This window comes from Clarias gariepinus, chromosome 18, assembly GCF_024256425.1.
Source record: "Clarias gariepinus isolate MV-2021 ecotype Netherlands chromosome 18, CGAR_prim_01v2, whole genome shotgun sequence".
In the NCBI taxonomy this organism is placed as follows: Eukaryota; Metazoa; Chordata; class Actinopteri; order Siluriformes; family Clariidae; genus Clarias; species Clarias gariepinus.
In genome coordinates, this window is record NC_071117.1 from 6,446,175 (window position 1) to 6,473,989 (window position 27,815).

A 27,815-nucleotide genomic window follows, 5' to 3' on the forward strand; every position below is an offset into this window, starting at 1 on the left:
TCCATCAGTTTTTTTCCCTAATGGTCTGGGCAAATTCCAAGATGCCAAAGCTAGGATTCATCTGGCTCAAGTTGTGAAAAAGCTTTTCAGGAAGCATGAGACATAATTTTCACACATGTATTGACCACCACAGATCCAGATCTTAACCCCACTGAGAATCTTCGGGAAGGGCTGGAAGAGCCTTTATGCAGTGATCTGACTGGTATAATAAATACAAGATCCTGGAGAGAAATTTACGCCACTCTGGACACAATTGAATGTTGCAATAACTTACTGAAAGGATTTTTTAATTATTATTATTATAGGACAGGCAGTGTATTATCTAGATAAAATTGCATGCAATATGTATTGTAAACAACAAATGTTTTAGTTTTCTGCATGCATTTAGTAACTAGGCAATTAGCAATAGATGATTAAGCTTGGTATGTTTTTTTTTTAAAGAAAAATAATTTGAGCTTAATAATCTGCTTAATAATGTTTTCTCATAACAATTGCTCTTAACATTTTCTTTTTGTATTTGAAAAATTTTAGCTTCTGTGGTCTTTATGAGCTATTCTAATATGTCGGACATTCTCAAACCTACCTTCTCCAAAACAATAATCAACACAAATAAAATTATGATCTCCACTGTGGTATCAGTCTATTTAAATCAAACTGAAGACAACATGCAACTTACCCCACCAGTCAATGTAACTTTTAAGCACACTGATGTAAGTTATTTATCATTTTGTGGAGCTTCTTTTTAGGACAATTTAAATAATAATTTTCAAGTATCTCCGTTTATCTCTGCATTTTCTAGATAGCACCTATATCCGCTCTTTTGTGTGTGTCCTGGAAGAAGACAGAATGGGTTCAGGATGTCTGTGACATCATAGATACTAACATCAGTCATTCTGTGTGCTCATGTAATCAGCTGGGTGTGTTTGCTCTCTTCAGGGAGAGTGACCTATGCATGGTAAGACACCAGCGGGTGGTACATAGTAAGGCATGCACAGTAAGCATCACAAACCATGAAATTATTTTTTACAGTAAATTACAGGGTAAATATTTGTGATCAAAGTAAAAGCTGGTACTGTGGCAGCTTTAGCTGGGCAGTGGTGTTGAAATAGTTAAACCTTTAATTAAATTAGGGTTTTAACTAAAAGTCCCTCGTAATTTCCTAGTATCCTAAGAAGGGCGTCTATCTGATGCTTGTTGCTAAGTATACTTTTTATAGAAGCATTTGTTTCTGGGCATCTTGAGACATTTGTGGGACTAATGGTGGCCCTGGTGGAGGCAAATAAGGGTGTTCATCTGGATCCATTTTTTTTTTTATTAAATCCAATGTTAATATAAATACCCCATTTTGCATCACATAACTGTTATCCTTCATCTGGGAGTCTTCAATCTTCACTTTTCTTTTCTTTATGATTCTGATATTTATATTGAAAGAGTTGGGCTTTTATTTCTCTCTTGCACGAATAAACAACTGCATAAGACATTCCATTGTAAACCAATAACACATTTCTTTTATGTAAACAAACTTAATAAAACCGTTTTAAAAATGTTTTATTCTGAAATCTAGATTATCATGATATAATGTATAATTATTTATTAATTATTTTTAAACAAATTATTTTTTCCATAGAATACCTCGACAGTCCCTTGCGTGGAGAATTTACTGAAAAAAGATCAGAACAGCACGACTCTATTATTACAGCAGAAGGTGAGACATATGAGGTTCTGTTGTTTCCCTGTTTATAACAAGATTATAATTGGGGCTTTTTGTAACTGGATGGTCATTTTCTTTAAAAAATGTAGTCACTTTGTATCTCTCTGACTGTTGTTTAGGTCGTGAAACGTTATTTGAACATGACAATGAACCTTATGACTTATGTGACGAGCACCACAACTGACCAAAGTAATCTGATATACTATGCAAATGCTGTGTTAAATTTAACAAAGAATCTGGTGTCTACACTCGTCAATAAAACAGACAACAACACCATCAGTTTATCTCTCCCAAATTTAGGTATGGAACCTGTTTATATATGAGGTGTTCAAGTCAAAGCAGGACTTTTGATTATGCAAAATAATAGAACACAGTTATAAACTCAGCTATGAAACTCTCTTAATTTCTCTACAAAATGCACTTATCCCAGCGTTTCACTATATGCCGGAGCCTTCATGTCTGAAACGCTAGCCTCCCAGGAGCTCCTTAAATGGCTTAAACATGTGAAAATGACTTGAAGTGAGGTCAGGACAGTACGGGGTATGAGGCAATAACTCCCAGCCGAGTTCCTGCAATGTGCAAGTGCAGCAATGGCAGAGAAAAAAATGGTGAAATATTGTGTGCACAGTTCTCGCAGACAGATCCGTCTCACCCATTAATGCGAATTTTCAAGGAACAGGCGTTCTACTCACTGAATGTTCACAGGAACAACTGCAGTGGGCTCAGAGCCACCTGTAATGATTATTATTCACACACATACAGCCTTCTTTAAAATGGTTGTCCTATTCAAACGTTTTACTGCAGCTAAGAGTCCCATCACCATACTGTGATTGAAGTCTTCTGGCAATCACTTTTACTCTAGAAATTTAATGACAAGTCCTGGTTTGACTTGAACACCCCACATGCTAAAATTATAACTTCACAAATTTGTTTAATCTAAGAGATATTAATTTATACCCTGATGCCTATAAACTCATTGTCACTTCTTTGTAAAAAGAACTTAAATCAATTCTAAGTAGAATTTTAATTTTATTATTGTTTTTTTATATATACTTTTCTTAGCCTTTCTTGTTCCTAAATGTACTCTACTAAAGGGTTAGTAACTAACTCACACTTATATCTTTGCAGAAGTTTTTGTTTCTGTGGTGGTTAAACCTAATCCTTCTTCAAACAACGCTTCCCAACTTGCAACAACAAACGCTTCCTTAGATATTGATCTTATTGGAATTTCAAAGAATAATAGAGGTATGGTAGTAACACTGGCATAAGTAATATCGTCTACTTAATGTTTCTTCTTCTGAGGTGAAGTAAGTGCATTTTAGTAATTGCTTAATCATAAGTGTGCAAACAGATGCAAAACATATACAGAATGGCATAACAACAAATACAATGTTAATCAAGTATAATCAAACATAAACCAACAAATGCATAACACCCTCAGCACCTACTCCAACAAAAGTAATTATGCAGCTTAGCTTATTGTGTTGCCCTGTTTACAATTTAACTTCTGCTGTTTGTCAAGCGTGGTGGTGGTGGTAAGTAGGCCTGCCTGAGTTTCTTCAGCAATAACCTCTGCTAGGCTCTTTTCACTAGGTGAGAAGTAACTGGCAGGCAGGCAGATGATACTGTAGCTAGCTAGCTAGCTAGCTAGATAGATAGATAGATAGATAGATAGATAGATAGATAGATAGATAGATAGATAGATAGATAGACTGACTATTAATTCTATTCTGACTATTAAAGAGAAATTTTATGGATAAAATTGTGTTTGAGAGATCATGTCAGATCTTGTGTAATGCCAATTATTGTTTCCCATTAGCAAATGTTTTTTTCCAGTTGTGTTGGACTAATGGCAATTAGTTATTACCCTAGTTTTTCCAGTGTAAGTATGTATCCAATGATGTAAACTTTAAAGCACTTTTTGTAAGTCGCTCTGGATAAGAGCGTCTGCCAAATGCCTAAATGTAAATGTAAATGTAAATCACTTCAGGCAATAAATATGAAATTAAAGAAGCCTAATACTATACTTTTTAAGCTAAATGGCTTTTCAACTGATTTTTAAACCTTGATCATCATAACATCACAACATAAATTATACACATAATTAAAACAATAAATCTGCATGACTAATAATATTTAGTCATGAAGCAATTTGGTCAAAGGTACACATGGTTTCTAATCTGTTTTGAAGGTTTTACACAGGGAGTTTAAAAGAAAAACTTAATGCAGGCCATTATATAACCACTGACCAAGAGTCATGAAATTTAAATATCCGGGTAGCTTAAAACTGCAGCTGTATTCAAACTTTAATTCAATATAAATATGTTTTATTTGTATAGTGCTTTTAACAATAAACATTGTCTCAAAGCAGCTTTACAAAACATAAAAAACAAAAAGAACATAGTGCAAAAAGTCCTAGATGGTAAACAAACCCGTCCCTAATGAGCAAGCCTGAAGCAACTGAAGCAAGGAAACCTCCCTTAGACAGTATGAGGAAGAAACCCTGGGAGGAACCAGACTCAAAAGGGAACCCATCCTCATTAGAGTGACACTGGAGAGTGCTATTTTTCTAAACAACTTAATTGTTACTTTAGGATCGGCTGCTGTGGCTTTTATGAACTACGGTAACATGGCAGACATCCTGAAACATAGCGACACAAGGAAAACTATAATATCCAGTGTGGTGTCAGCAACACTTCCTAAAACCCCCAACACATGGTTCACCCAACCAGTCAACATCACCTTTAAACACAGAGTAAGTTTTGCAGTCCCTGGCAGACACAATAATTGCATTTCTTCTATCGCTCCCCTTCAATGTATTTGTGTATTAATTTTTTTACATCAAATAAAAATATTTTTTGTAATCATGTAATATCTTTTTGCATATTCTCTATTGGTTAGGAGTTAGACACTCACGGTCAACTTTCATGTGTGTACTGGAATAAAAATAAATGGGTTGAAATTGGCTCTACTGCTATACGACATAATTCCACCCACACTATATGCTCCTATGATGACCTGTCAGTGTTTGCTCTCATCATAGAGGTTGTTCCATGTATGGTAAGAAACCAGTACCTATGTCTCTGTTTAGTTGGTGAAAATGTTGGCTACATGTAGGTAAAGACATCAGTAATTAAACATCAGGTTTAGAAATTAAGTAAGAAACTGAAACTAATTGTACAATAGGGCACAGGGGGGACCCTGAACCAGTCAGGGGGAGGCCCATGGAAATCAGATTCAATTAGAAATACATAATGGCTTTAAAAACATTAAGTCTTGAGCAATGGTCAGTGCGCTAATATGGGTAGTGTTGTTAAATGTAGCACTGCCACAAGAGCCTGAAAATCATTTACTATTTTCGAGAAAAGATTTTTGACCATTTATTCATAAAACCAACTAATAAAGTAAAATTTACAAATTTTACAAATAAAATTTTAAATATACCTTAAAAAGATGAGAGAAGCATGTAATTTTCATCGTAGGTATACCTCAACTATGATAGACAAAATGAAAAATAAAAATTACATTGCAGGATTTTTAAAGAATTTATTTGCAAATTATGGTGGAAAATAAGTATTTGGTCAATAATAAAATTTCATCTCAATACTTTGTTAATTACCCTTTGTTGACAATGACAGAGGTCAAATGTTTTCTGTAAGTCTTCACAGGTTTTTCACACACTGTTGCTGGTATTTTAGCCCATTCCTTCATGCAGATCTCCTCTAGAGCAGTGATGTTTTAGGGCTGTCGCTGGGCAACACGGACTTTTAACTCCCTCCAAAGATTTTCTATTTACAAGCTGGAATGGAAGTTGCTAATAAAATGAGTTTTTCACTCAAAATCTCATGATACATGGCCTGATACAGGTCATTTACTAGATCCCCCCTGTGGTTGTGGGATTTTTGCTCACAGTTCTTGTGATCTTATTGACCCCACGTGGTGAGATCTTGCATGGAGCCCCAGATCGAGGGAGATTATCCGTGGTCTTGTATGCCTTCCATTTTTTAAATAATTGCTCCTACAGTTGATTTCTTCACACCAAACTGCTTACCTACTGCAGATTCAGTCTTCCTAGCCTGGTGCAGCTCTACAATTTTGTTTCTGGTGTCCTTTGACAGCTCTTTGGTCATGGCCATAGTGGAGTTTGGAGTGTGACTGTTTAAGGTTGTGGACAGGTATCTCTTATACTGATAACAGATGCCATTAATACATGTAATGAGTGGAGGACAGAGGAGCCTCTGAATTTACAGGTCTGTGAAGCCAGAAACCTTGCTTCTTTGTAGGTGACCGAATTCTTATTTTCCAGCATAATGTGCAAATAAATTCTTTAAAAATCATACAATGTTATTTTCTGTATTTTCTTTTTCTTATTTTGTCTCTCATAGTTGAGGTATACCTATGATGAAACTTACAGGTCTCTCTCATCTTTTTAAGTGGAAGAACTTGCTGTCTAAACACTTTTCTGCCCTATTATATCTGTTTACTATTTATGTGGTAGTGAGCACTGCTGCCAAATCATCTCTTTTAAATAGTCTGCCGGTTAGTCCTGATCAGTGATGTAAAAATCATCAAACAAACATGCTATCAGGGTGAAATAAATTGACGGCACTCTGGTTCAATGATGTTGGCATTGTCAGGTTGACAGTACATTTGCCAATTGATATTGGGTGGGCACCAGGGGGGCAATTATGTTTTATGGAGGGCCGGTGCCACCCCGTGCCCCTGCTCTAAAACCGCCCCAGGCTTGCATGCCAGCTGGGACCACCAGACCTATACATGCACACATCCACGTCCTTTGTTTACTTTTTTCCTTCCTCCCTCCTTTTAATCCTTTTCTACCCTATTTTTCCTAAACAAAATTTTACTTTTTTTCCCGTAAGACCTCGCCTTGTGTCCGTGTGTCTGTGGTGCCACCCGTGCACAAGGGTCGACCCGTTACACAGAAATACACTAATCAGCCGTAACATCATGACCACTGTGAGGTGAAGAGAATAATACAGAATCTTGGGCTGACTATGTATCTATGGAATGCACCGGACAAACAAGTCCAATCCACCAAGGCCCCACCCTAAGGCCCACAGCACCCAAAGGATCCGCTGCTAACGTTCTGGTGCAAAACACCACTGAACACCGCAAGAGGTCCTGTTGCCAATTTGGTCATTTTTAAGGATCTGGAGCTGCTCTGGTGGCACCAGGAGACCAACAAAATACTGGGCATAATATTTTGCACTGTAATATTATGGTTAATTGGTGTAGAAACAATACAGTACATGCAGTAGGGGTGTTTGGGATGTAACACTGGGAGCTATGTTAAATTCTATTATGTGACTGGTTGAGAACGTAAGGCAGTTTTTAATGTAAATGCTATTCAAATAATTATTTCTTGCAATTGAAGTGAACAAATTAATAACCAAATTAATTAACTAATTTTTAGCCGAATGCATAATGTAAATACATAATTTGAAAACACCTGTCCTGCAGAAAACATTTCTGACCCTCTCTTGCTCTGCATGTTTTTATTTGTTTGCTTTAGACACTATTTGGAGTCACTGTGTCCCTGCACTGTGATTCAGTCTTAAACATGACCGTTGCTCAGGGATTTGGAGTTGTCTTCCTAGCCTTGTGTCTGTTGACATTTGCTTTTTGCTGTCAGACAAGAAACAACAACAACAACAACACAGCTTTGATAAACCTATGTTTAAACCTCCTGCTCTTTCACCTTCTTGACCTGCTCAAACCTCTTTTCCAGCTTCATCTCCAGTCCCCGGTAAGTGTTGCTGCCCCCTGTACACACCGTTAGCAAAATCGGTGCTTCTTTATTTCCTAACCATTTTGTCCCATCTTTTCAGCAAGCCTGTGCAGTCACGATAGGGGTGCGATGGTTCTTCTTTATTTCTACATTTGTGTGGATGTTCATTGAGACTGTGCAGCTCTTCCTGCTTGTGAAAAATTTATCGAAGGTCAGATCAAACCTACAACATGGGCTAAGCTGGAAATGGTTGAATATGATCGGATACATAGTTCCCGTAGGAGTGCTGATTGTGTGTTCTGTATTTACACCGTTAAAATCTGTTAATGAAGAGTAAGTGTGATGGAAGATTAGTTATTTTAGGTTTTATATCAATGTCAGTTTAAAGTGACCTATATGTCTTTCGTTCGTCAGATGCTGGGACATTCAGAGTATGGACATGAACTTTAACATTCCTATACTTTTTTTTGTCGCAGTACGTACTATAGACGTTAATTAACAAACCAAAACCATTTAAACTATTTGAAATAAATAAATAAATAAATAAATAAATAAGCTTCTTCATGGTTGCTAAGAAAGATCTGATGGAGCTTTTTAATTGATCCAATTTATTTTTGTTTCTTACTATTATGTGCAGTCAAATATTCTTCTTTTCATCACCATCATCATCATGATGATCATTACAATGAAACGACTGAGAAATGAGAATCTGCAGAGGAGTAACACAAATAACTCTACATTCATAATGCGTGTGATGTTTAAAAGCCTGGCCCAGTTTATCATCCTCGGTTGCTACTGGATATTCCCCCTCATCCCCAGTGAAAATGAGGTTTTGTACAACATCTTCCTGTTCCTGAACTCTCAACAGGGCACATTTATCTTTATCGTCCACTGTCTCCTCAACCAAGAGGTCAGCGCTTAAGCTGCTATACACATTTAATGATTTTAAAACTGCCTTCCCTATTTAAATTGCAGACAATTTATTTTTTCTTTTTCAGGTCAGGCAACAGTACAGGAAGTTTCTAGGTGAGATGTTCCACTTTCAAAACCCTGGGACTACTTCGGAATTCAGGGAGACTCAGGAGACACAAAACTGAAATCACAATAATAATGATGAATAAATGTATGTATTTTTCTCTAAAAACTCTAAAAAGCTTTAACTTTATACAGAAATGCAACATGTAAGACCAAGCACACAATAAAGCACTAGCAAATAAACCACAGCTCATTTATAATATTGTGAATATATAATGTACTATACAGGCACATTTTATTCTTCTGTTTTGTGTGAAATTGTTAAGAATAATAAAACCAGTCTAAGCACCCCTATGGTAAAATGGTTTAGTCCTGACTCTTAACTGGGGCTGGGTAAATACGGTCAAAACCATTAGGTGCCCACTTAAGAGAAAGTTAAATTAGAAAAAACTATGTCATCTATTTATGGGTGTAATATTATGTCTGTAATAATATATCGCTGTAATGTTAAGTTGCTTGCTTATATATAATCATTTATACATGTTGTTCTCAATAATAAGATGTAATAATTGCATAATAATAATGTCTGAATAAAATAATAGAGCACAGTAAATGGGGCATTTTTTGTGTGGTGGGGGGGAGGGGGGGTGCTGTGAGTTGTGAGCTTTTGAGGGGGGTTTGCCCAGGAACCACTACTGGACAAGATGTTACTAAAACGATTAGCAAATATAAAGAAAAAATTCCAGACTGTTGGTGCAATGTTGCCTTATTTATTTATTGGTGACTCAGTCAACAAACTTGTTTTTAAATTATGGACTTAACATCATTAACAAAAGTTAAGAAACATTTTTTTTCTTTTTTTAAACAGATCTTAAAATTCTGTAATTAAAAATTATTACAATCTGACAAAATTTGTGAGAGAAATTTGAAATATAAGACAAGGTTTTCTTATGAACTTCAGCACCGTTTTAACAGATAACAAATTCCTAAGATTGTGAAAGATTGTCAAAAGGAATGTAGAATCAAGTTCAAACGTTATCTGCTGTTTTACTAATTTATGAATTGATACTGCACTCTAGAGGTGATTTAGCCAAACTGTCTTAGTCCCTTAGGACAATATTGGTCAAGTCAAACTCCATATGCCATCACTCCTGTTTAAAAGTCTTCTGTTTCAGGCTTCTAATTTTATAGAAAAACCATTTATATTAAATAATTTAAAAATAGATTTTTTTTTCTTTCTCCAGTTGTTTTCTAGACGTTCACTTTCAAATACCATGGTAATTTGGCAAAAAAATTTTAAAAGAAGTGAAAGTTTTTGCTTGAACTGAAAACCATAAATACAATACATTAGGTGTCGAGTTATCTGGGAATTTGCACATCAGCTTCTGCTTCAAACTCGAAAAAAGCCATTAGCCAACTACAGGGGACATGAGGATCAACTCTAGAATCATTTTTTAATTCTTGTGTCTGACAGCTTTGCACATTACACAACAATCATTCAAAGTGGATTCAACTAAGTGGTCAATAGCCTTAAATGAAAAAAAAAGGTACATCACTATTTCTGATAAATAATAGGTAAATCACTACTTCTAATAAATATTAGTTCACTCACTACTTCTAATAAATAATAATTAAATAAAATGTTAAGAATACAACACATTTTTTTAACTAAGCTTAACACATACTATTCCATAAACCGTTTAGCAAAGATGTAATACACATCATAGTACATTCTTTGTGAATACATGGAAACACTTAAATAACAATCATAACATAACATAAGTTACTCTTTCTCTCTTGTATTGAGCACAATAGCAATTAAATAAAATGATGTTATACTCTGATTGTGTCACAGTTGTTCCTTGTCAAATGACTTCAGATCCATCAGTTCACTTATTTTAGCTTTACATTAGGAATACTCCAAGAAATTCCTATAGTAGGGGAATTTGGGAAATTTGTGCATTATAGTGCTAAAGGTAAATTTAGACAAATCCTTATATATTTTTTTTTCTTTTAATTAATCAATACAATTTGATGACCTGAATTTGATACCTACCTTGTATCAAAAACCGTAATTAATTTTACTGTTTTATTTCCTTTTAGTCCTTTCTTTAGTTAAAGGCCTTAGCCAAACTGAAAAAAAATCAATCAATTAATTGCAAATAATAATAAGAAGAAGAAGAAGAAAAAGAAGAAGAAGAACTATCTCTGGGTCACTGATTTGATACTGAGCTTGTGTTTGTGTTTATTTATTTTGACATTTCTGTAAATGTCTACTTCAATACTAGCACAATATCTATCAAACCACTTCCTGGGTGTCAATTTTGAAGAAAGTCTGTTAAGAAGAATGTAGGTAGTTATAGCTGTTCAGGTGTGGGGTTGGCCACTTAGTCACAGATGGTCGGTTGTCTCCCCACAGATGGGTCTAGTTAACCCAGTGTAAGTATGTATTCAATTATGTAAACATTAAAGCACTTTTTGTAAGTCGCTCTGGATAAGAGCGTCTGCCAAATGCCTAAATGTAAATGTAAATGTCTACCACTGAGTCTAGCAGTGCTTAGCATGTGCTCAGTGGAAACCTATTATCAGCAATGGCTCAAGCACTAACTCTTAATTCCTCTGGATGATACAGCTCCTAGTTTATGATTTGCACGTTGGTTTGTCAAATTCAAACTTTAATTAGGTATACTGGTTCACCATAAATTTTGAGACAGGAACTGGCTCAGTTTAGCAGCAGTTTTACTACTTTATGCACGTAGGTTTAAATTTACATTTTTAAATATATATTCTTTGTTGCATTGTAATGCAACTTGGTTTTATTTTTTTCTCTTTGTTATCTTAGCCATTTGCATTAACTAGCATTTTCACTTAAATGTTTTAGCATTAGCTAGCACCTGGTATGAGAGTGAGTCACTCCAGTAATAGGGCACAAATACAAAGTCCAAGCTCGAGACAAAGGCAAGGACAAAGAGTATTAAAAAGAAAAGCTGAAGTTAGCACACTTAAGATAAAGTGTGCCCAGATTCTTGTAAAGAGAGTCTTGTTAAAAAAATTGCTGCAATCATCTAGCGTGCACCTCTTAACACTATGCATTTACCCTTTTATTTTTTTTACCCTTTTAGCAGCACCTTCCAGCATAAATTTAACATAAAACGTAAATAAAACAGCCTTAATATTAGTATACTTTTGTTGTTGTTACATACTTTGAGTTTAATAACCATTCCCAAGCTCATGCTACGTAGTGTATACATGTGGATTTGCCCAGTAAATCCAGCACTGTGGACACAAAAAGCAATATAATTGGGAGAGTAAATAGGTATGTGATGTGAAACACTTGTTTATATTCTTTTTCTTGTGCAGCTCTAATGTAAATACATAAGCAAATGTGTTATTTGTTAACAAAGATGCACACACATTTAGGTGCCACATGCAAATGATCATAGTTCGCACAAAGAAGAACTTTAATATCCAGTTCCATTTGTATAGTCACACTCATATTCACTCTCTCTTTCAACAAGAATATGTTCATGGACTACTAAGCAGACTTCACCTAAATCAATTGCAAAAATGATTGTGCTATTAAAAAGTGAGTATTTTACATGTTGTTACATAATAGTAGGAGGTGGGAATGGGAATGGGAAATAAAATGGGAATTATATTGAAAGTAAAAAAAAGGATATTTTTTAATGGGGCGATGAACCCCGTTTGGCAACTTACAAGTGTATTTCAAGTGAGTTGAACTTTGGTTTAATGTAAGCAGTGGATCTTACATATTCTAACTTATTTCATGATGCCATAGTTTTCTCTCTTATGTTTACTGTAGTATTATGATGCAATAAAAAATAGGGAAACTATGTAAAAAATATTTTTTAAATATTTTCATTTATTATTATTATTATTATATATATTTATTTTATTTTTTTATTATAATGTGCAGTAGTATCACAGTGAATTACTAACACATTAAAAACTTGGAAGCTGAGTGAGAAGTGTACAGTATAGCAGATATACATTATGTCAATAGTGTTAATATGTCATTCGTGTGTCTCTCCTCTAGAAGTTAGTGTTCTGTTACTAACAGCTTTTACAGTTTATGCTGCATCTTCCAGTAAGTAACTTCCAAACTAAAGCTCAAACACTTTTTAATGGGTCAAAAGTATTTGACACACCTGAACAATACATGCACATGTGATTCTTCCCTGAAACTGTGACCTGTATGAAAATTTATGTAGTGTGAAAGATCACTTATTATTCAAAACATGTAAACTTCTGGGTTTTACTTGAAAACGCCAAAAAAATAAATAAATAAAAATGTATATATATATTATTTTGCAGGCAGACAGCTGAGTCACTTTTAACCCAATAGAATGATTTTGTTCATTAATCACACATTTTTGCATTGTGGCCCACAGAGCTACTGCTTTCTTGATGTTTTCATTTTTTCAAATTTTGTGCAAAAATATTATTGCATGTGAAAATCTTAAAAATCGCAGATCAACATTTTTTAAACATCTAAGCAAATTAAAAGACATACTTTGACAAAGTACATGATCAGCCAGTGCAGTAGTTGTTTATAATTCTGATCACTTGACTAAGGTTACAGAACTGCATTAGATCAGATGTTGTGATAACAGTAGCACCACACCACCTTATCACTGGATGTTTTACTGCAACCGCACCACACAATGTTATTTTCTTCCAAGTATTCTCTTTGTTGATTGTGGTTTTAGTATGTAGGATTCCAGACGATGGAGATGAACATGTCCACATGTTAGCTCTCCTCAATATTTTATCAAATCTATCTGCTTGTTCAGTTATGAAGTCAAGTTAAGTCAAGTCAAGTAGGCTTTTACTGTCTTTTCAACCATATACCGTTATTACAAAGTGAAACGAAACAATGTTCCTCCCGGACCAAGGTATTACATACAGCATAAATTAGCAAAAAAAAAAAAAAAAACTAACTAACTAGCTAGCTAAGAAACCTAATTAGCTGACTAGCTGAGACAAGACAGTTTGATATTTACTGTATAAGTTAACAGAAAACTATTTAAGCTCTATAAAAAACAGACAACATAAAATACTAAAGCTCGCCCCTTTACATACCTGGAGAAGGAGAGACTGCATGCCAAGTGAACCTTTGGAGTGAGTGAGGGGCGAAAAAAGATATGGGCACATGCCTATCACTGATCTATCCCTGACAATATACATTAATATATAAAAAAACAGCACAAATTGACTTTAGTTTAGATAAAAGCACAAATATATATATATATATATATGTATGTGTGTGTGTGTGTGTGTGTGTGTGTGTGTGTGTTTGTGTGTGTGTATTATTATTGTAATTTTATTATTATTATTATTATTATTTTATTTTAGGTGACAGTTTGGCATGGCTTGAAAATTGCCCGGTAAGTTTGAGTCCTACAGATAAACTATCTAAGGAAAAATAGCTCAACAGTAATATCAACTAAAAATAATTAAGTTGTTTAGTTAGTTAAATTAACCAATTAATGTGATATCAATTAATCAATCAATCAATAATAATAATAATAATAATAATAATAATAACTTAATTCATATATTAAATAATTCAAAACTTTTTAAAATATTTTTATTATAATTACTGAATTAATAATATTAACTAATCATGTTAGAAATCGTTAATGCAAAAACATTGTAGTAGCTGGAAATTTTTTCCCCCCTACAGTTTAATCTGACAGGACAGTGTGTGTTTGAGTTGCAAAACCAAACCCTGTGTAACACAAGCGGAAACATGCAGGTGAGAAGTGGTTGGACAGAAACATTTTGCACAGACTTTATGACCATTTCATTTAATATACTGAATGGATTCTGAATATATTGAATAAAAAGTCTGAATATATTGATTGAAAAATGACATCATCGAAACACAGCGCCATCTTTAGGAAGGATGAGTGAGTCAGCGAGAAACTTGGTTGCTGCGATTCTGAGAAATAAAGAGATGATCAACACGTTAGTGAGTGTGTGTACGACCCAAAGTGGTGCCGTAAGCCTCACTCAATATCAGATTTCCACATTCAAATACGTTTAAACCCACCACAGGTTGTTATTACTTTTTGCTCCCTAATGTGTCACAGCTGCGTTTGGTTTTCCCAGTTAATTTGCGTTGTATTTAAGCCCAGCGTTTTGTTGTGAACTAGGCTATTACGGTCAGTTTCTTTGTGGCTTGCTCTAATTAATTTCGCCCTCTGTGAATGTTCTTGGCTACGAGCTCGCCTTATGCCTAATTCTGTTGTTTGCACATCAACTGGACTCTTAACAGCTTTGGTTTGATTGCCTTTGTTTTTGGCTTGAATACGAATCAGTGAGTGTAACCGTCTTCACTCTCGCTAACAAACATCACTTATACAACACTAGTGTAAGTACTCGGGCGGGAAAAAGAGGAGGAAATGGACTTTGGACAGTACGCACACCCACTAACGTGTTGACCATCTTTTCATTTCTCAGAATCGCAGCAACCAAGTTTCTCGTGGACTCTTTATTCCTCCTAAAGATGGCGCTGTGTTTCAATGACGTCATGTTTCATTCAATATATTCAGACTTTCATTCAATATATATAGAGTTTTCATTCGATTCTCTCATGAATATTTTCCTAAACGGCTTGCCATAATATATATATATATATATATATATATATATATATATATATATATATATATATATATATTTATTTTTTTTCCCTAGTTTAATCTTCCTGCAGGGTGTGTAACAAACTACCTGGATTACTACCTGAATAAATCCTGCACACCAAGTGTTTTACCTCAGGAAGTGAGATCTGTTTGGCCTTATTATTTCTTTACTGTTAATATCAAAACGATTAATCTAAATACAGTATGATTTGAGTCTGTAATAGAATGTAACTATGTAACTATTATTGTCTCTGTTGCTGTTTGACAGACTGTGGAGAGTTTGCTGAAAATAATAATGAATTTTACAACTTGTGTGATGAATGATGCTTCTGCCCAAAATAATCTAACATCCTTTGGAAAAGCTGTGTTGGATGAGAATAAGAAACTGATGTCTACATTGGCAAATAAAACAAACTCCATTAACTATATCACAGTCTCTGTTCAAAATCTAGGCATGTCATATTTGTAACAATGCATCTGAACTTCTAGAATTTTCAAAGGTTTTGTGTGTGTGTGCGTGTGGTAAAAATGCTTTATTAGTATAGATCTTAAACATCTAACACTGATTCATGTTTTTCCAGATGTTCTAGTTGTAGTGTTTGGGCCTAAACCTGATCAGTACTTTTATGGCTCATCCTTCACTGTATCCATGAATGTATCCGTCAATATCAATCCTGTTGACCTTCCAAAGACAGACAATGGTAAATTATTATTTATCCCTTTATATTTAATCTTTTCTGTTTTAAGTTTTTTTTTTTTTTTTTTTTATCAGAATACTACAGTATTTGTAGTACCGTAGCGATTAATTAATTAATTTATTTATTGTCATGTAAGGGTGTTAGAGGTACAGCAAAATTGCAGATGCAGATGTATAATGAACATGAACAAACCAGTTTACCAAAAACAATTAACTGAATAGATGAGACAGATTTAATATAGATAGACTAATCTAACTAAAGTAGGTGCAAGTGAATGCAAAAATATAGTGCAGCTTTAATAGGCCAAGTGCAACTGATAATTTGAAATGAGCCTGGAAATATAAATCAACATAAGTCCCATAATACAAAAGTTTATAATTAGATAATAATATTATTATTATTATTATTATTATTATTAATAATAATAATAATAATTATAATAATAATATTAATAAGCAAAAACATCAATTAATATGGGAAACAGTATTTCACTGCCTTTTAAGAGATTGCTTCTCACTCACATATACCAAATATATATTTGGTATATATATATATATATATATATTAATACTAAAACATATAAACAGTTTGACAGCAAAATTTGATATCTTCATTATGGCAGTGTTAAGTAAAAGAAAGTGTTTTTAAAAGAAGTAAGAAGTACTACAAACTGTTATATTTTGTACATGGCTTATTTGAGTCACAAAAAGCTTAAATGGCAAAGTTTCACATCATAATTGCCTTGATTGTATCAGAATGAATTTTGTATGATTTTTTCAAAATGCAATAACTCCACCTGAAACATCATGGTATCAATGGATAAATATGCCTGCAGTTGTGTTTGCCAGAATGAGTGAAGTCCAAAATGGCTTTTATCTCATTTTGCTGTCAAATTGGTGATATGTTGTCATTCACTAGTTCTTGCTTCAAGGTCTTAACAAGGCTATTTTTAGAAATGAAAATAGCTAAAGAATATGAAGACAAAAACAAAGACAAGCAACATAATACATTAGCTACTTATCTTTTCTGTGCTAACATAATGAAGAACTCAAAATTTTCTCTTCAAATTAGATTCAAGATCTTCTGCGATGGCGATCATGAGCTACGCCAATGTGGCAGACATCCTGAAACCTAGCTTCTTCAGCTCAGTGACTAATGCAAATAAAACCACTGTCATGTCTTGTGTGGTGTCAGCAACAAGTCCCAACACCAGCAAACCTGACCTCACTAACCCAGCCACCTTCACCCTCACACACATCACAGTTATTATTATTTTAACAATCAATCAATGTTTTTTAATGACAATAAGTAATGTTTTAAAATTATTTTTAAATACTGATATTGTTTTATTTTTTATTTTTTCTACATTGACTAGCCTTTAGACCCTGAGGCCTTCCTCTTCTGTATGGACTGGGAGACAAACAGATGGGATACATGTTTTCTTTCAGACACAGAAGAAACGTCTAGTGTGTGCTCTTGTAATCACCTGACTACATTTGCTCTCATCAGTCAGACCAATCCATGCATGGTAGAGTATATCTATACATATATGAAGCATATACAGTTAACGGATGGCACAGTGGTGTTGAGCAGTGTGGAGTTTCCCATGTTCTACCAGTGTTAATGTGGATATTGTCTGGGTTTTCCAATTTTTTTTCTCATTTCTCAAAAACCATGTTAGTACTGTAGGTGCAAAAAATAACTACTGTTTTCCTTAAGGTTAATTTGACTGGACAGTGTGTAATGGACTTCTTGAACCGAACTCGGTATAACATAGCTAACCACTTACCCAAGAAGGTAAGGAGTGTTTGGTGCTGCTAGTTCCCGATTGTCAAAGGAAATAATTTTGTGGACAGCATGCTTATTTCATTTACTAAACTCATGAAAGACCCTTTGTCTATCGCCTAGACCGTGGAAATATATTTGACCACAATAATGAATTTAACAACCGATGTCATGACCCAATTAAAGCAGAGATCTTATGGAAATCTTTTGATGAATGTCACTGAGAATCTGGCATCAAAACTAGTTTGTGAGGATACCTATTATGAACGATGTACCCATAATTCCATTAACATCACTCTCCCAAGCTTAGGTATGAAATCTGCTAGTAAATGCCATCTTATACTATATGCTCATAGTTATGTAACTTTATACATACCATTTCCTTCTTACTTCCTCTTTTTTACTATTTTTATCCATATTGATGTTTGAATACAGACAAACACTCCTGATTTATTTCTCTCCAGAGATTCAAGTTTTTGAGGTCAGTCAATATGACAACTTAGCCAAAACCCCGACGCTCATCACAAGCAATGCCGCTATGGATATGGATCTCATTGGGATTTCAAAAAATAATTATGGTATAGTAGTAACCTTTGTATTTTTACTATAATGTCTGGAAAAGTGACTATAACCCCTGCAATTTAGGCCAACCACTTAGTACAAAGAGGGATGTACACTTATCTGGCATGCTGTAGAATTTATATGGTTATCATTTTTCCCAGCAAATTAACTCATTCAATTTTGGAATGCATCCAAATATTCAAAGTCACAGTAGGGTCAAATGTTTAAAAATGTCACATAAGAGAGGGTGGTGTTGTGATGAATATCAGCACAATGACAATAGTCAAAGAAACAACATTTATTATTGACACATTATGATTTGTTTATTTATTTATATATTTTTTTCTCTGCCAACATAAATACTCAAGCTCAATGTTTTGAGGTATTTGAGTTAATCTGAGTGATAATGTGTGTGTGTGTGTGTGTGTGTGTGTGTGTGTGTGTGTGTGTGTGTGTGTGTGTGTGTGTTTATCAGTCCAGTCCCTTTTTGTTGAGAAGACCAAAAAAGCTGTTACAGGATTTGGATTCAGCTTTGTGTTAGAAGCCAGTTAGTTTTAAAGCTATAAATAAAAGAACACAAGGTCAAAATGTTTTTAATGAGGTTTATATATATATATATATATATAATGTGTTTTCTTACTGAAAATATTTAGTACTATGGACAGTACAGTCCTACTTTTACCCATTTTGCAGCGGACAGTTAGTGTAATTAATGCATTTGAACCCTGCTGAAAAATCCAGCATAGACCAGCATGATTTATATGCTGGTCTATGCTAGTTAATACTGGTTAGTGCTGGTCTGATGCTGGTTTAGCTGGTGAACCAGCATAACTGATGGAAGACCAGCATATCCATGCTGATGAAACCTTACCACCAGCACTGGTCTTGCTGGTTAAAGCTTGTCTGCTGCTGGTTTTACTGATAAACCAGCATAACTGATGGAAGACCAGGATGCCTGCTGAAAAATCCAGCGTAGACCAAAATGATTTATATGCTGGGCCACCAGCAAGGTTTTGTGGGGTAAATACATTGAGCGTGTAGTGTTATCTTTAAATGCATTTACATAAAAAAGACAAAAATTATTAATTTCCAGCTTGACCAGCAATTATACCAGCATATGTTGTGTTTTGGTGGTGGTATGTGGGTGAAAATATTTTGCTGGTCCCCAGCATACCAGCGCCAAAACACAACATATGCTGGTATAATTGCTGGTCAAGCTGGTGACCAGCTATGATGGTCTATGCTGGTTTTTTTTCTTCTTTTTTTTTAAGTTTTAAGTGATTTCCATTGATTACTTTTTTAAAATATGCATTTATTGCCAGTGCATTTATAGAAAAGGTTTGTGTTGTGTTTTTTCGACAACCCAGCAGATATTTAATAAATGTAAAATAATATATTTACATGTTTTTGGTAAATGGATTATTTTTGCCTTTTTTATGTAAATGCATTTAAAGATAACACTACATGGTCAATGTATTTACCTCACACATTATTTTCAGTACTAGCTATTAAAAATACAAGATAATGAGCTAAAATAGTAACCAATTTAAACTACCAAAACCTTGCTGGTGGCCCAGTACAGTATATAAATCATGTTGGTCTATGCTGGATTTTTCAGCAGGCATGCTGGTCTTTCATTAGTTATGCTGGTTTATCAGCAGGGAAAACACTAGTAATGCAAGTGCTACTTATAATTAAATGTCCCATGTGCAGTTAAAGACTATTATCTCCACTTATGGAATGTCTCTTATCTAATCAGATTGCTCAGTCAGAACTAACTGCTGTATAAAGGGATTTAAATACCAATAAAGACTGGACAGAATTCTACTTGTTTTAAATGAGGAATTTTAGTAATATAGTAATAAATTATAAAATAGCCAAAGAGTTCTTAAATAACCACCACCACCACCAAATCCCCACCCATTTTAAAATTCTACTATCTGCATTGACAAAAAGTTATTTAAAATTTTAATATAATTATCGAACACTATTTTAACTTTGAACCTCAAACCTGTTGTATTGCAGGATCAGCTGCTGTGGGCTTCATAAGCTACAAAAACATAGCAGGCATCCTAGACCTTAGCTTCGACCTTACAAAAACATTTACAGACACAAATAAAACTGTGATGTCCGTAGTGGTGTCAGCCATACTTCCCAATACGCAAAACAAAACCCTAACTGAACCTGTCAACTTCACCCTTAAGCACATCCAAGTAAGTTACTTCTTCTAAGTCTTGATACAAATAATGTGAAAGAATTAGGCCAAAGTAATATTTATTATTCTTTTCTAAATAAATTTAACAACTTTCCTTACAAATTAGAGTGGTGGCCATTGAGACAAAAGTGAAATTCAATGTTTTAATGGCATTCTCAATATTTGCAAATAATGCCAATCAAAATTAATTATTATTATTTGTCATTTAATGTAATGAAATTGCTCTACAACAATCAATATTTATGGTGATGTCCCTTGTATATCAAAACATGCTGGATCTACCTGGGCGAAGAGTCAGAAAGACATCTCCAGTACTCTGGTGTCACTCACTTGATCCATGACAGTTTCATTGTTTCCTAATGATCGTTTACAGAGAATGTTTTTGGACATTTTTGTCCCTGTTTTCTTCACCATTGTTCAACAGTTTGCTGTTGGGTTTAGGTCTGGAGATGATCCAGACCATGGCTCCAGACGCTGAACACCATTGTCACATGAGTTTTTCACTCATTTTTCAGTTAATTTGCACAGCTCTTCAGCCAGATATGCTAGAACTAATTGGCAACATCACCAGGAAGAAAACAGTAGCCCTGATACTTTTGACCACAACTGTATATTATGGACAACAACTTAAGAGAAAAGATACATCATTAAAATGTATACATGAAATTCAGTGTTTATTGATATCTGGAACATCTGCTTTTTGCTTTGCTGATAGTGTACATCCGAGTTGGAGTGGACCCCACATGGCTGTGTAAAAGCCCAACACACATTTCAACATAATTGTTGAAAAGAAATGGAAAATCTGACCTTTTTTCATACAAACCAGTTAACATGGCCAGTGTCACGTATATCTGTAGGGACCTAGAAATACTGCAGAATATTTAATATTTTAAATAATAAACATTTACATTGTTATAAACATTTAAAAAAAAAAATAATTTAGGTGGTTATCCCCTCCAGGGTCAAGGGTTCAAGTCCCACCCTGGGTATGTGTGTGTGGAGTTTGCATGTCCTCCATATGCTTGGTAGGTTTCCTCCAGGTATTCTGGTTTCCTCACACAGTCTAAAGACATGCAGATTTGACTAATTGCCATTTCACCATACTGTCTTAGTTAGGGTATGACTGCTTGCAATGGACTAGCATTCCATTCAGGGTGTCCCTCATTTAGTGGCCCGAGTCCCCTGAAATAGGCTTGGGGCCTTCCATGACTCTGTACAGGATAAATGCTATAGAATAACTACATGTAAATCAAGTGTAATTTACTGTAAATTACTTAGTTAAATTGTTTATTTTTTTATTTAAAATATAAAATAAAATCACAAAATATCTCTGATTGTCTGGTCTTAGAAGTTTAGAAATATGTCTCAATAAGTATTGTTTCAGGGGTATGTTTCTAGCTTCAGGGTCCAGGATTGATTACTCAGGTATTTACAGGCTGTAGAGTGTTTTTCATCCTCTCACTGTGTCCATGTGGATTTTCTCCAGTCTTTCCTAGATAATAATTAAATATCCCAGTTGGTTGTGTCTAGCACCCAGTGTGCCTGCTTCAAGAACCCCATCATCATCATCATCATCATCATTATTATTATTATTATTATTATTATTAAGTGCCCATGAATATCAATGAGTTAATAACTTTACATATTCTTGTTCTTTTTTTCTTTAATTTTGGCCAGCACTTAGCGCCAGAATACATACTCTCCTGTATGTACTTGGAAGGAGACAAATGGAAAGACGATATGTGTAATATCACAGAGACCAACACTAGACACACTGTGTGCTCATGTGATCGTGTGGGTTCCATCATGCTCATCATGCAGACTGATCCATGCATTGTAAGAGATCTGTATACCCACTGTGCATATATACATTAGTCCATGTAACCAGGAAAGTCATATTTTCAATTAAACATTCAGCATAAAAAAAAAAAATAAAATTTAGCTTATTGTAAAAAGCAGTATATATTGAAACCAAAGCTTTGTCTTATTGGAGTAAACTGGTTAAATAAATAAACAAATCATAATTTGATGATAATAAATGGTCTTTGTGGAACTGTTGTATAAGAGCAATACCACATTTGCGGTTGTGCTCTTAGACTTGTCCAGTTTGTCACATGGCAATGTTTCTGTTTGTCACCACTGGTCATTAGTGTCATAACCGGATAAAAACATGAAGACCTTAAATTTTGGGGAATCTTACCATTCCAGTTTGTTAACGAAATACAGTTCTTTTGTTTTCCCCTCGGGCTAGTATAGTAATATGTCATTGTGTTAATTTAATCCTCCTTAATGTTTCCTGACTCAAGACAAACAAAAAGACTTAATTATGTTCAATTATGTATCATTTTATAATCTTAATTTTTTTTTTCATACAATACAGCTTATATGAGATTAAGTGCAATAAATTATATAATACACTGTATTGCAATAATACAATCTAACTAAATTCTAGGATTATTTCATTTATTTATTAACATCTTTAACAGCATGCCACTTTAGGAAGTGGTTCAGGTAAAACGAGCTGGAGCTTTGTAAACGTAAACGATTGCTTCCATGATACAAAATGCACAATTTTTATATAATTTCAGCTTTTTTTTATTCTATAACTCTATCCTAATGGCATACTAGTGTTTACAAATATAACTTTATTTTATGTAGGATTATTTGTCGGGACCATGTGCAAAAAATTTCCTGAATCAAATACTTGTTAACATACCTGAGAAATTACCACAAGAGGTAAGACACATTGATGGTGTTATTTCTCAATTGTAAGTATTGTCTAGTGTTTTAGACAGTAACCATTCTGTCCACTAAATATGAACTTGCATGTGTACTCATGGGAACTTCTCTGGTTGTTGATTAGATTGTGAAAAATTATCTAAAGATCATAATGACTCTAACAACCCGTGTGATAGCCAGCGTTCGTGACAAAAATTATCTAATACAATATGCAAATCTTGTATTAAAAGTAAGTGAAACACTGGTAGCATCACTGGTGATGACTAGTGACAACTCCAGCAAAATCAGCTTGTCTCTCACAAATTTGGGTATGTCGGATATATTACGGAGCATCTCAGCTACAGTTTAAACACTTTTAGGGTAAACTATTTTCTAACATAAGCAAGCTAGAACTTCACTAACGTTATTTTTTTCTAGACGTTGAAATATTGATGGCTGGATCGAATCCCCTCATCACTAAAATTCCTCAATTTGGTACAGAAAATGCTTTTATGGATATTAATCTTGTCCAAATTTCAAACAACAGTAAGGGAGTTAACCTTTCACATTTTAAGATTGCGTTTGAATAAATGTTAACATGATTTTTAATTTTTGGCTTAAATATATACAATAATGTTTTGGAAACCATCATTCATGTTCTAAAAGTTGAAGAACTCAATTCAATAAATTAAATATTTTTCATATGTACCTTTTTTTTTACACTTAATTTGATTTTGTTATGACATCACAATCAGCTGCTGTGGCTTTCCTGAGTTACACCAACTTGGGAAACCTCCTGAAACCCACTTTTCAGACAAATACAAGCACAAATAATACCATGATGTCCACCGTGGTGTTGGTGTCACTTCTCAAAACCACCAACACAAACCTCACCAACGCTGTCAACATCACCTTCAAACACATCAGTGTACGTCACCTTTTCTTGAGCAAGGATTATTATTTTTTTTTTTTTCATTTGTCAGATTTTCATTTTGCTCTCTTTCTTCTATCCAACAAGGAGTTAGACCCTGAAGGCATCCTCTCCTGTGTGGACTGGAATAAAGCTACTCTCCAGGAAGACATTTGTAACATCATACAGACTAACAATACTCACACAGTGTGCTCTTGTAATCAACTGTCTACGTTTGCTCTCATCATGCAGACCGACCCATGTAGAGTAAGATAATTTATATATATATTGAAACCTCAAATTGCGAGTAGCGCGGTTTGCGAGTGTTCCGCAAGACATGCAAAGATTTTTTAAATAAATTTTGACTTGAACAAGTCTTGGTTTACGAGTACAGAGTATCATGTATCACACATATGCTTCTTGTTTTGACGCCAGACGTTACGTGATCACAACTGAGCCAATGGTTTTTCTCTCTCTTGCACTGTGGAATTGGGTTGTTTCTGTAAACACATGGTTGGGTTGTTTATGCTAGGTCAAAATTCTGGGTTATTTTGGGTACATTAAACACATCATTTGGTTGCTCTATGTTGGGTCAGATGAGATGTAGTGGGTCATTTACAAATGAACACCTAGTTGGGTTATTTTGACCCAAAAACTGGTTTATCCTTTATTCTCTGGTTTCTCCAGATGGCAGCGCTCAAAATATTTGAAATATTACTGTTATTGTGTCACGAAATGTAGTTTTAAGAATTGTTTAAGCAAGAATGATGGGAATGATATCTGCAAAATATGGAGATGTCTGGAGCATTGTTCCAGCATTGTTTTGTGCCTTGGGGATGAGACAAAAGGGACCGGACAGACCTTTCCCATTCTTGGAGGCAATGCTATTGAGACAGACTCTTTGGTGGAGGCCATCGATGTTTGTTTTAAAGGATTTTTTTTGTCTTTGATGTTAACTACACAGCTGATGTTTCTCCAGAATACAGATTGATGGACACGAGTACAGAGGTGCATATGCACATTCTTTTCATCCTCCCTCCTTTTCCTATCCCATTTTTTTCCTAAATAAATTACCCCTTTTCCCGTAAGACCTCGCTTCGTGTCCGTGCTTAATGGTGCTGCCCGTGCAAAGAAGGGTCGAAACCCTTTACAGTAAAGTCGTCTATATTTTTGGGTCTTTTTTTAATATATAATAATAAATCAAATGGAATGTGTCAACCCAGGAAGAGTGATTTTTGCCCACTGCTTGGGTCAAATAAAATTACCCAGCTCTTTAACATTTAACCCAGCAAGAGTGTTAGTTTTACCCACTGGTTGGGTCAGATGAACAACCCAGAATTCTGGGTTAAATGGTTAAACCCAGCACTTGGGTCAAAACAATCCAGCGTGTGTTCTGTCCAGTAGTGACCCAGCAGCTGGGTTAAGGTTGGGTTGTTTTTTAACCAGCAGTTTTTGGAGTGTGAGAAATGTAATTAAGAGATGGCAGTTCAGGGAAACTGGTCAGAAAGACAAATCAAAACCCCCATTTCACTGCAAAAAACCTGCAGGAAGATTTAGCAGACTCAGGAGTGGTGGTGCACCGTTTCACTATGCAGCGATGTTTGCACTGACAAAACCTTCATGGAAGAGTCAGCAGAAGAAAACCTTACCTGCGTCCCCATCATAAAATCCAACGTCAAAAGTATGCAACAGAACATCTACAGAAGCCTGACGTGTTTTGGAAACAAGTGCTGTGGACTGATGAAGTTAAAATAGAACTCTTTGGCCACAATCAGCAAAGGCATGTTTGGAGAAAAAAAAGGAGCAGCATTTCATGAACACCTTACCAACTATGCATTGGAGTTTTGTTGCAGCCAGTAGCACAGGAAACACTGCACGGGTGGAGGGAAGAATGGATTCCACTAAATACCAGCAAATATTGGAAGCAAACATCACATCATCTGTAAAAAAGCTGAAGCTGAAAAGAGGGTGGCTTCTACAACAGGACAATAATCCTAAACATACCTCGAAATCCACTATGGAAAACTTCAAGAGACGCAAGCTGAAGGTTTTGGAATGGCCATCACAGTCCCCTGATTTCAACATCACTGAACGTTTGTGAGTAGATCTTAAAAGAGTGCATGTAAGACGACCAAATAATATTACAGAACTAGAGGCCTTTTGCAAGGAAGAATGGGAGAAAATCCAAAGTACAAGAATTCAAAGACTTTTAGCTGGATATACAAAGCATTTGCAAGCTGTGATATCTGCCAGAGGAGGTGTTACTAAGTACTGATTATGTAGGGTGGACAAACATTTTCCACAGTGGCACAATTTTTTTTTTTATCTTTGTTCAATTTATGACATAAAAAGTAACTATGCATCAGTGCTTGCTTAAAAAATCATGCATGTTTTTCCATTTCCAAGAGAGACTGTGTTAACATCTTTTAAATTAAAATCTGTTATTTATCAAGGGGTGTCTAAAGGTTTGCATAAGACTATATAGAATCATATTATAGCACAGAGTAAAATGTGACATGTGGCATGCTCATGACAAAAGTAGGTTCCACAAAAATAAATTAACTAAACAGGACAAATATTTTAACATTGCACAAAGTAGTTCTTCTACTGTACCTTTAACTCATGACAAGCACTGTTTTTTTTTGCAGAGTGACCGGGTCATGATCATGCTCATTGCAGTGGCTCTCATAGTAGGACTCATATTTCTGATCTTGTCCATACTGACTTTCAGCTTTTATTCCCGAAACCCAGTGACCAACGCAGCTCTGATAAACCTGTGTATAAACCTTCTCCTGTTTCACCTTCTCAGCCTGATCAGAACTCTTTTCCTGGCCCATATACACCCCCTGGTAAGTTTTTATCACATGCTTATTCATCAGTATGTTTACCTCATAGTATAGAAAAGATATTTAGCAGCAACACTAATCATCTTCTATAATGGCACATTCAAAGTGTTTTATTTCTCACATCTGTTAAGAATTAACATGTTTGTTTCTTAAGATATTCTCTCTCTCTATCTGTGCGCATCCGCTGGGTGCGAGGGAGCGTGTGGAAGGCTGTTTGGCCTCTTGCCAATTTTTTTTTAAATTTATTATTATTTTTTTTCTTTTAATCAGTGAATGTTAGCACTTAAAAAGATCAAAACTTTATAGTGAGAGAGAGTGAGCAGGGCACCATGGCCTCTAAGGCCGGTAAGGAGACTCTGTCTCTCCGGCATGGTGATAGGTGCGTGCCGGAGGACGAAGTACAGGTGGAAGAGATAGTGTTAATGGTGGGAGAGCAGGTCGGATATGAAAATATCTACTCTGCCTCCCGGATGAACAAGGCGGTGGTAGTCTTCCTCACCCAAGAAAAACTTGTAAGCACTCTATTTAAAAATGGCATACAGGTGACAGGTGGCCCGGTCTAGATTACCCATCTGTTTGGTCCAGCAACGTGAGTGGTGATCTCTAACGTCCCCCCATTTATCAAAGATACATATGGGGTACATATGTTAATACATTAGTGTGTGTGTTTGTGTGTGTGTAAAGGTATGTGTGTGCATATGTGTATACATAGTGTGTGTATATATATATATATATATATATATATATATAATATGCACAAAACCGAAAAAATAGTCTCACAATTGTCATGCACACTTAAGCCGCGACCGGCACTAGGACCCGGAAGTAAGGCGGTCGCAAACCAGGAAGTATAAAAGGAGTAAACAAACCACAGTACAACGCTCAGTCATTAAGTTGCCCGATGTTGCCTCGTTTGCGGTCATCTAACTGTGAGTACTCACCTTTTGGTTTCGCTTTCTCGCTGAGTGTGTATTTATAG

The 27,815-nt window shown here is 35.0% G+C and overlaps 1 protein-coding gene and 1 long non-coding RNA gene across 2 annotated transcripts in view; both read left to right on the forward strand.

The window, feature by feature from the left end:
• Window positions 1-561: 561 nt before the first annotated feature.
• Window positions 562-1,697, forward strand: LOC128506868 (uncharacterized). The gene is made up of 3 exons (XR_008355756.1): window positions 562-710; window positions 800-955; window positions 1,628-1,697. It is a non-coding gene; the product is annotated as an uncharacterized LOC128506868 (long non-coding RNA).
• Window positions 1,698-1,851: 154 nt separating this feature from the next.
• Window positions 1,852-27,815, forward strand: part of LOC128507007 (adhesion G protein-coupled receptor E3-like) — a 40,805-nt gene continuing 14,841 nt past the window's right edge. Inside the window, exons 1-12 of the mRNA XM_053477622.1 lie at window positions 1,852-2,011; window positions 2,840-2,956; window positions 4,306-4,349; window positions 16,923-16,949; window positions 18,692-18,698; window positions 20,257-20,360; window positions 22,040-22,198; window positions 23,021-23,098; window positions 23,226-23,409; window positions 23,836-24,008; window positions 24,099-24,257; window positions 26,639-26,839. Of these exons, the coding sequence (XP_053333597.1) occupies window positions 1,852-2,011; window positions 2,840-2,956; window positions 4,306-4,349; window positions 16,923-16,949; window positions 18,692-18,698; window positions 20,257-20,360; window positions 22,040-22,198; window positions 23,021-23,098; window positions 23,226-23,409; window positions 23,836-24,008; window positions 24,099-24,257; window positions 26,639-26,839 (1,413 nt within the window). The remainder of the gene's footprint in view (window positions 2,012-2,839; window positions 2,957-4,305; window positions 4,350-16,922; window positions 16,950-18,691; window positions 18,699-20,256; window positions 20,361-22,039; window positions 22,199-23,020; window positions 23,099-23,225; window positions 23,410-23,835; window positions 24,009-24,098; window positions 24,258-26,638; window positions 26,840-27,815) is intronic.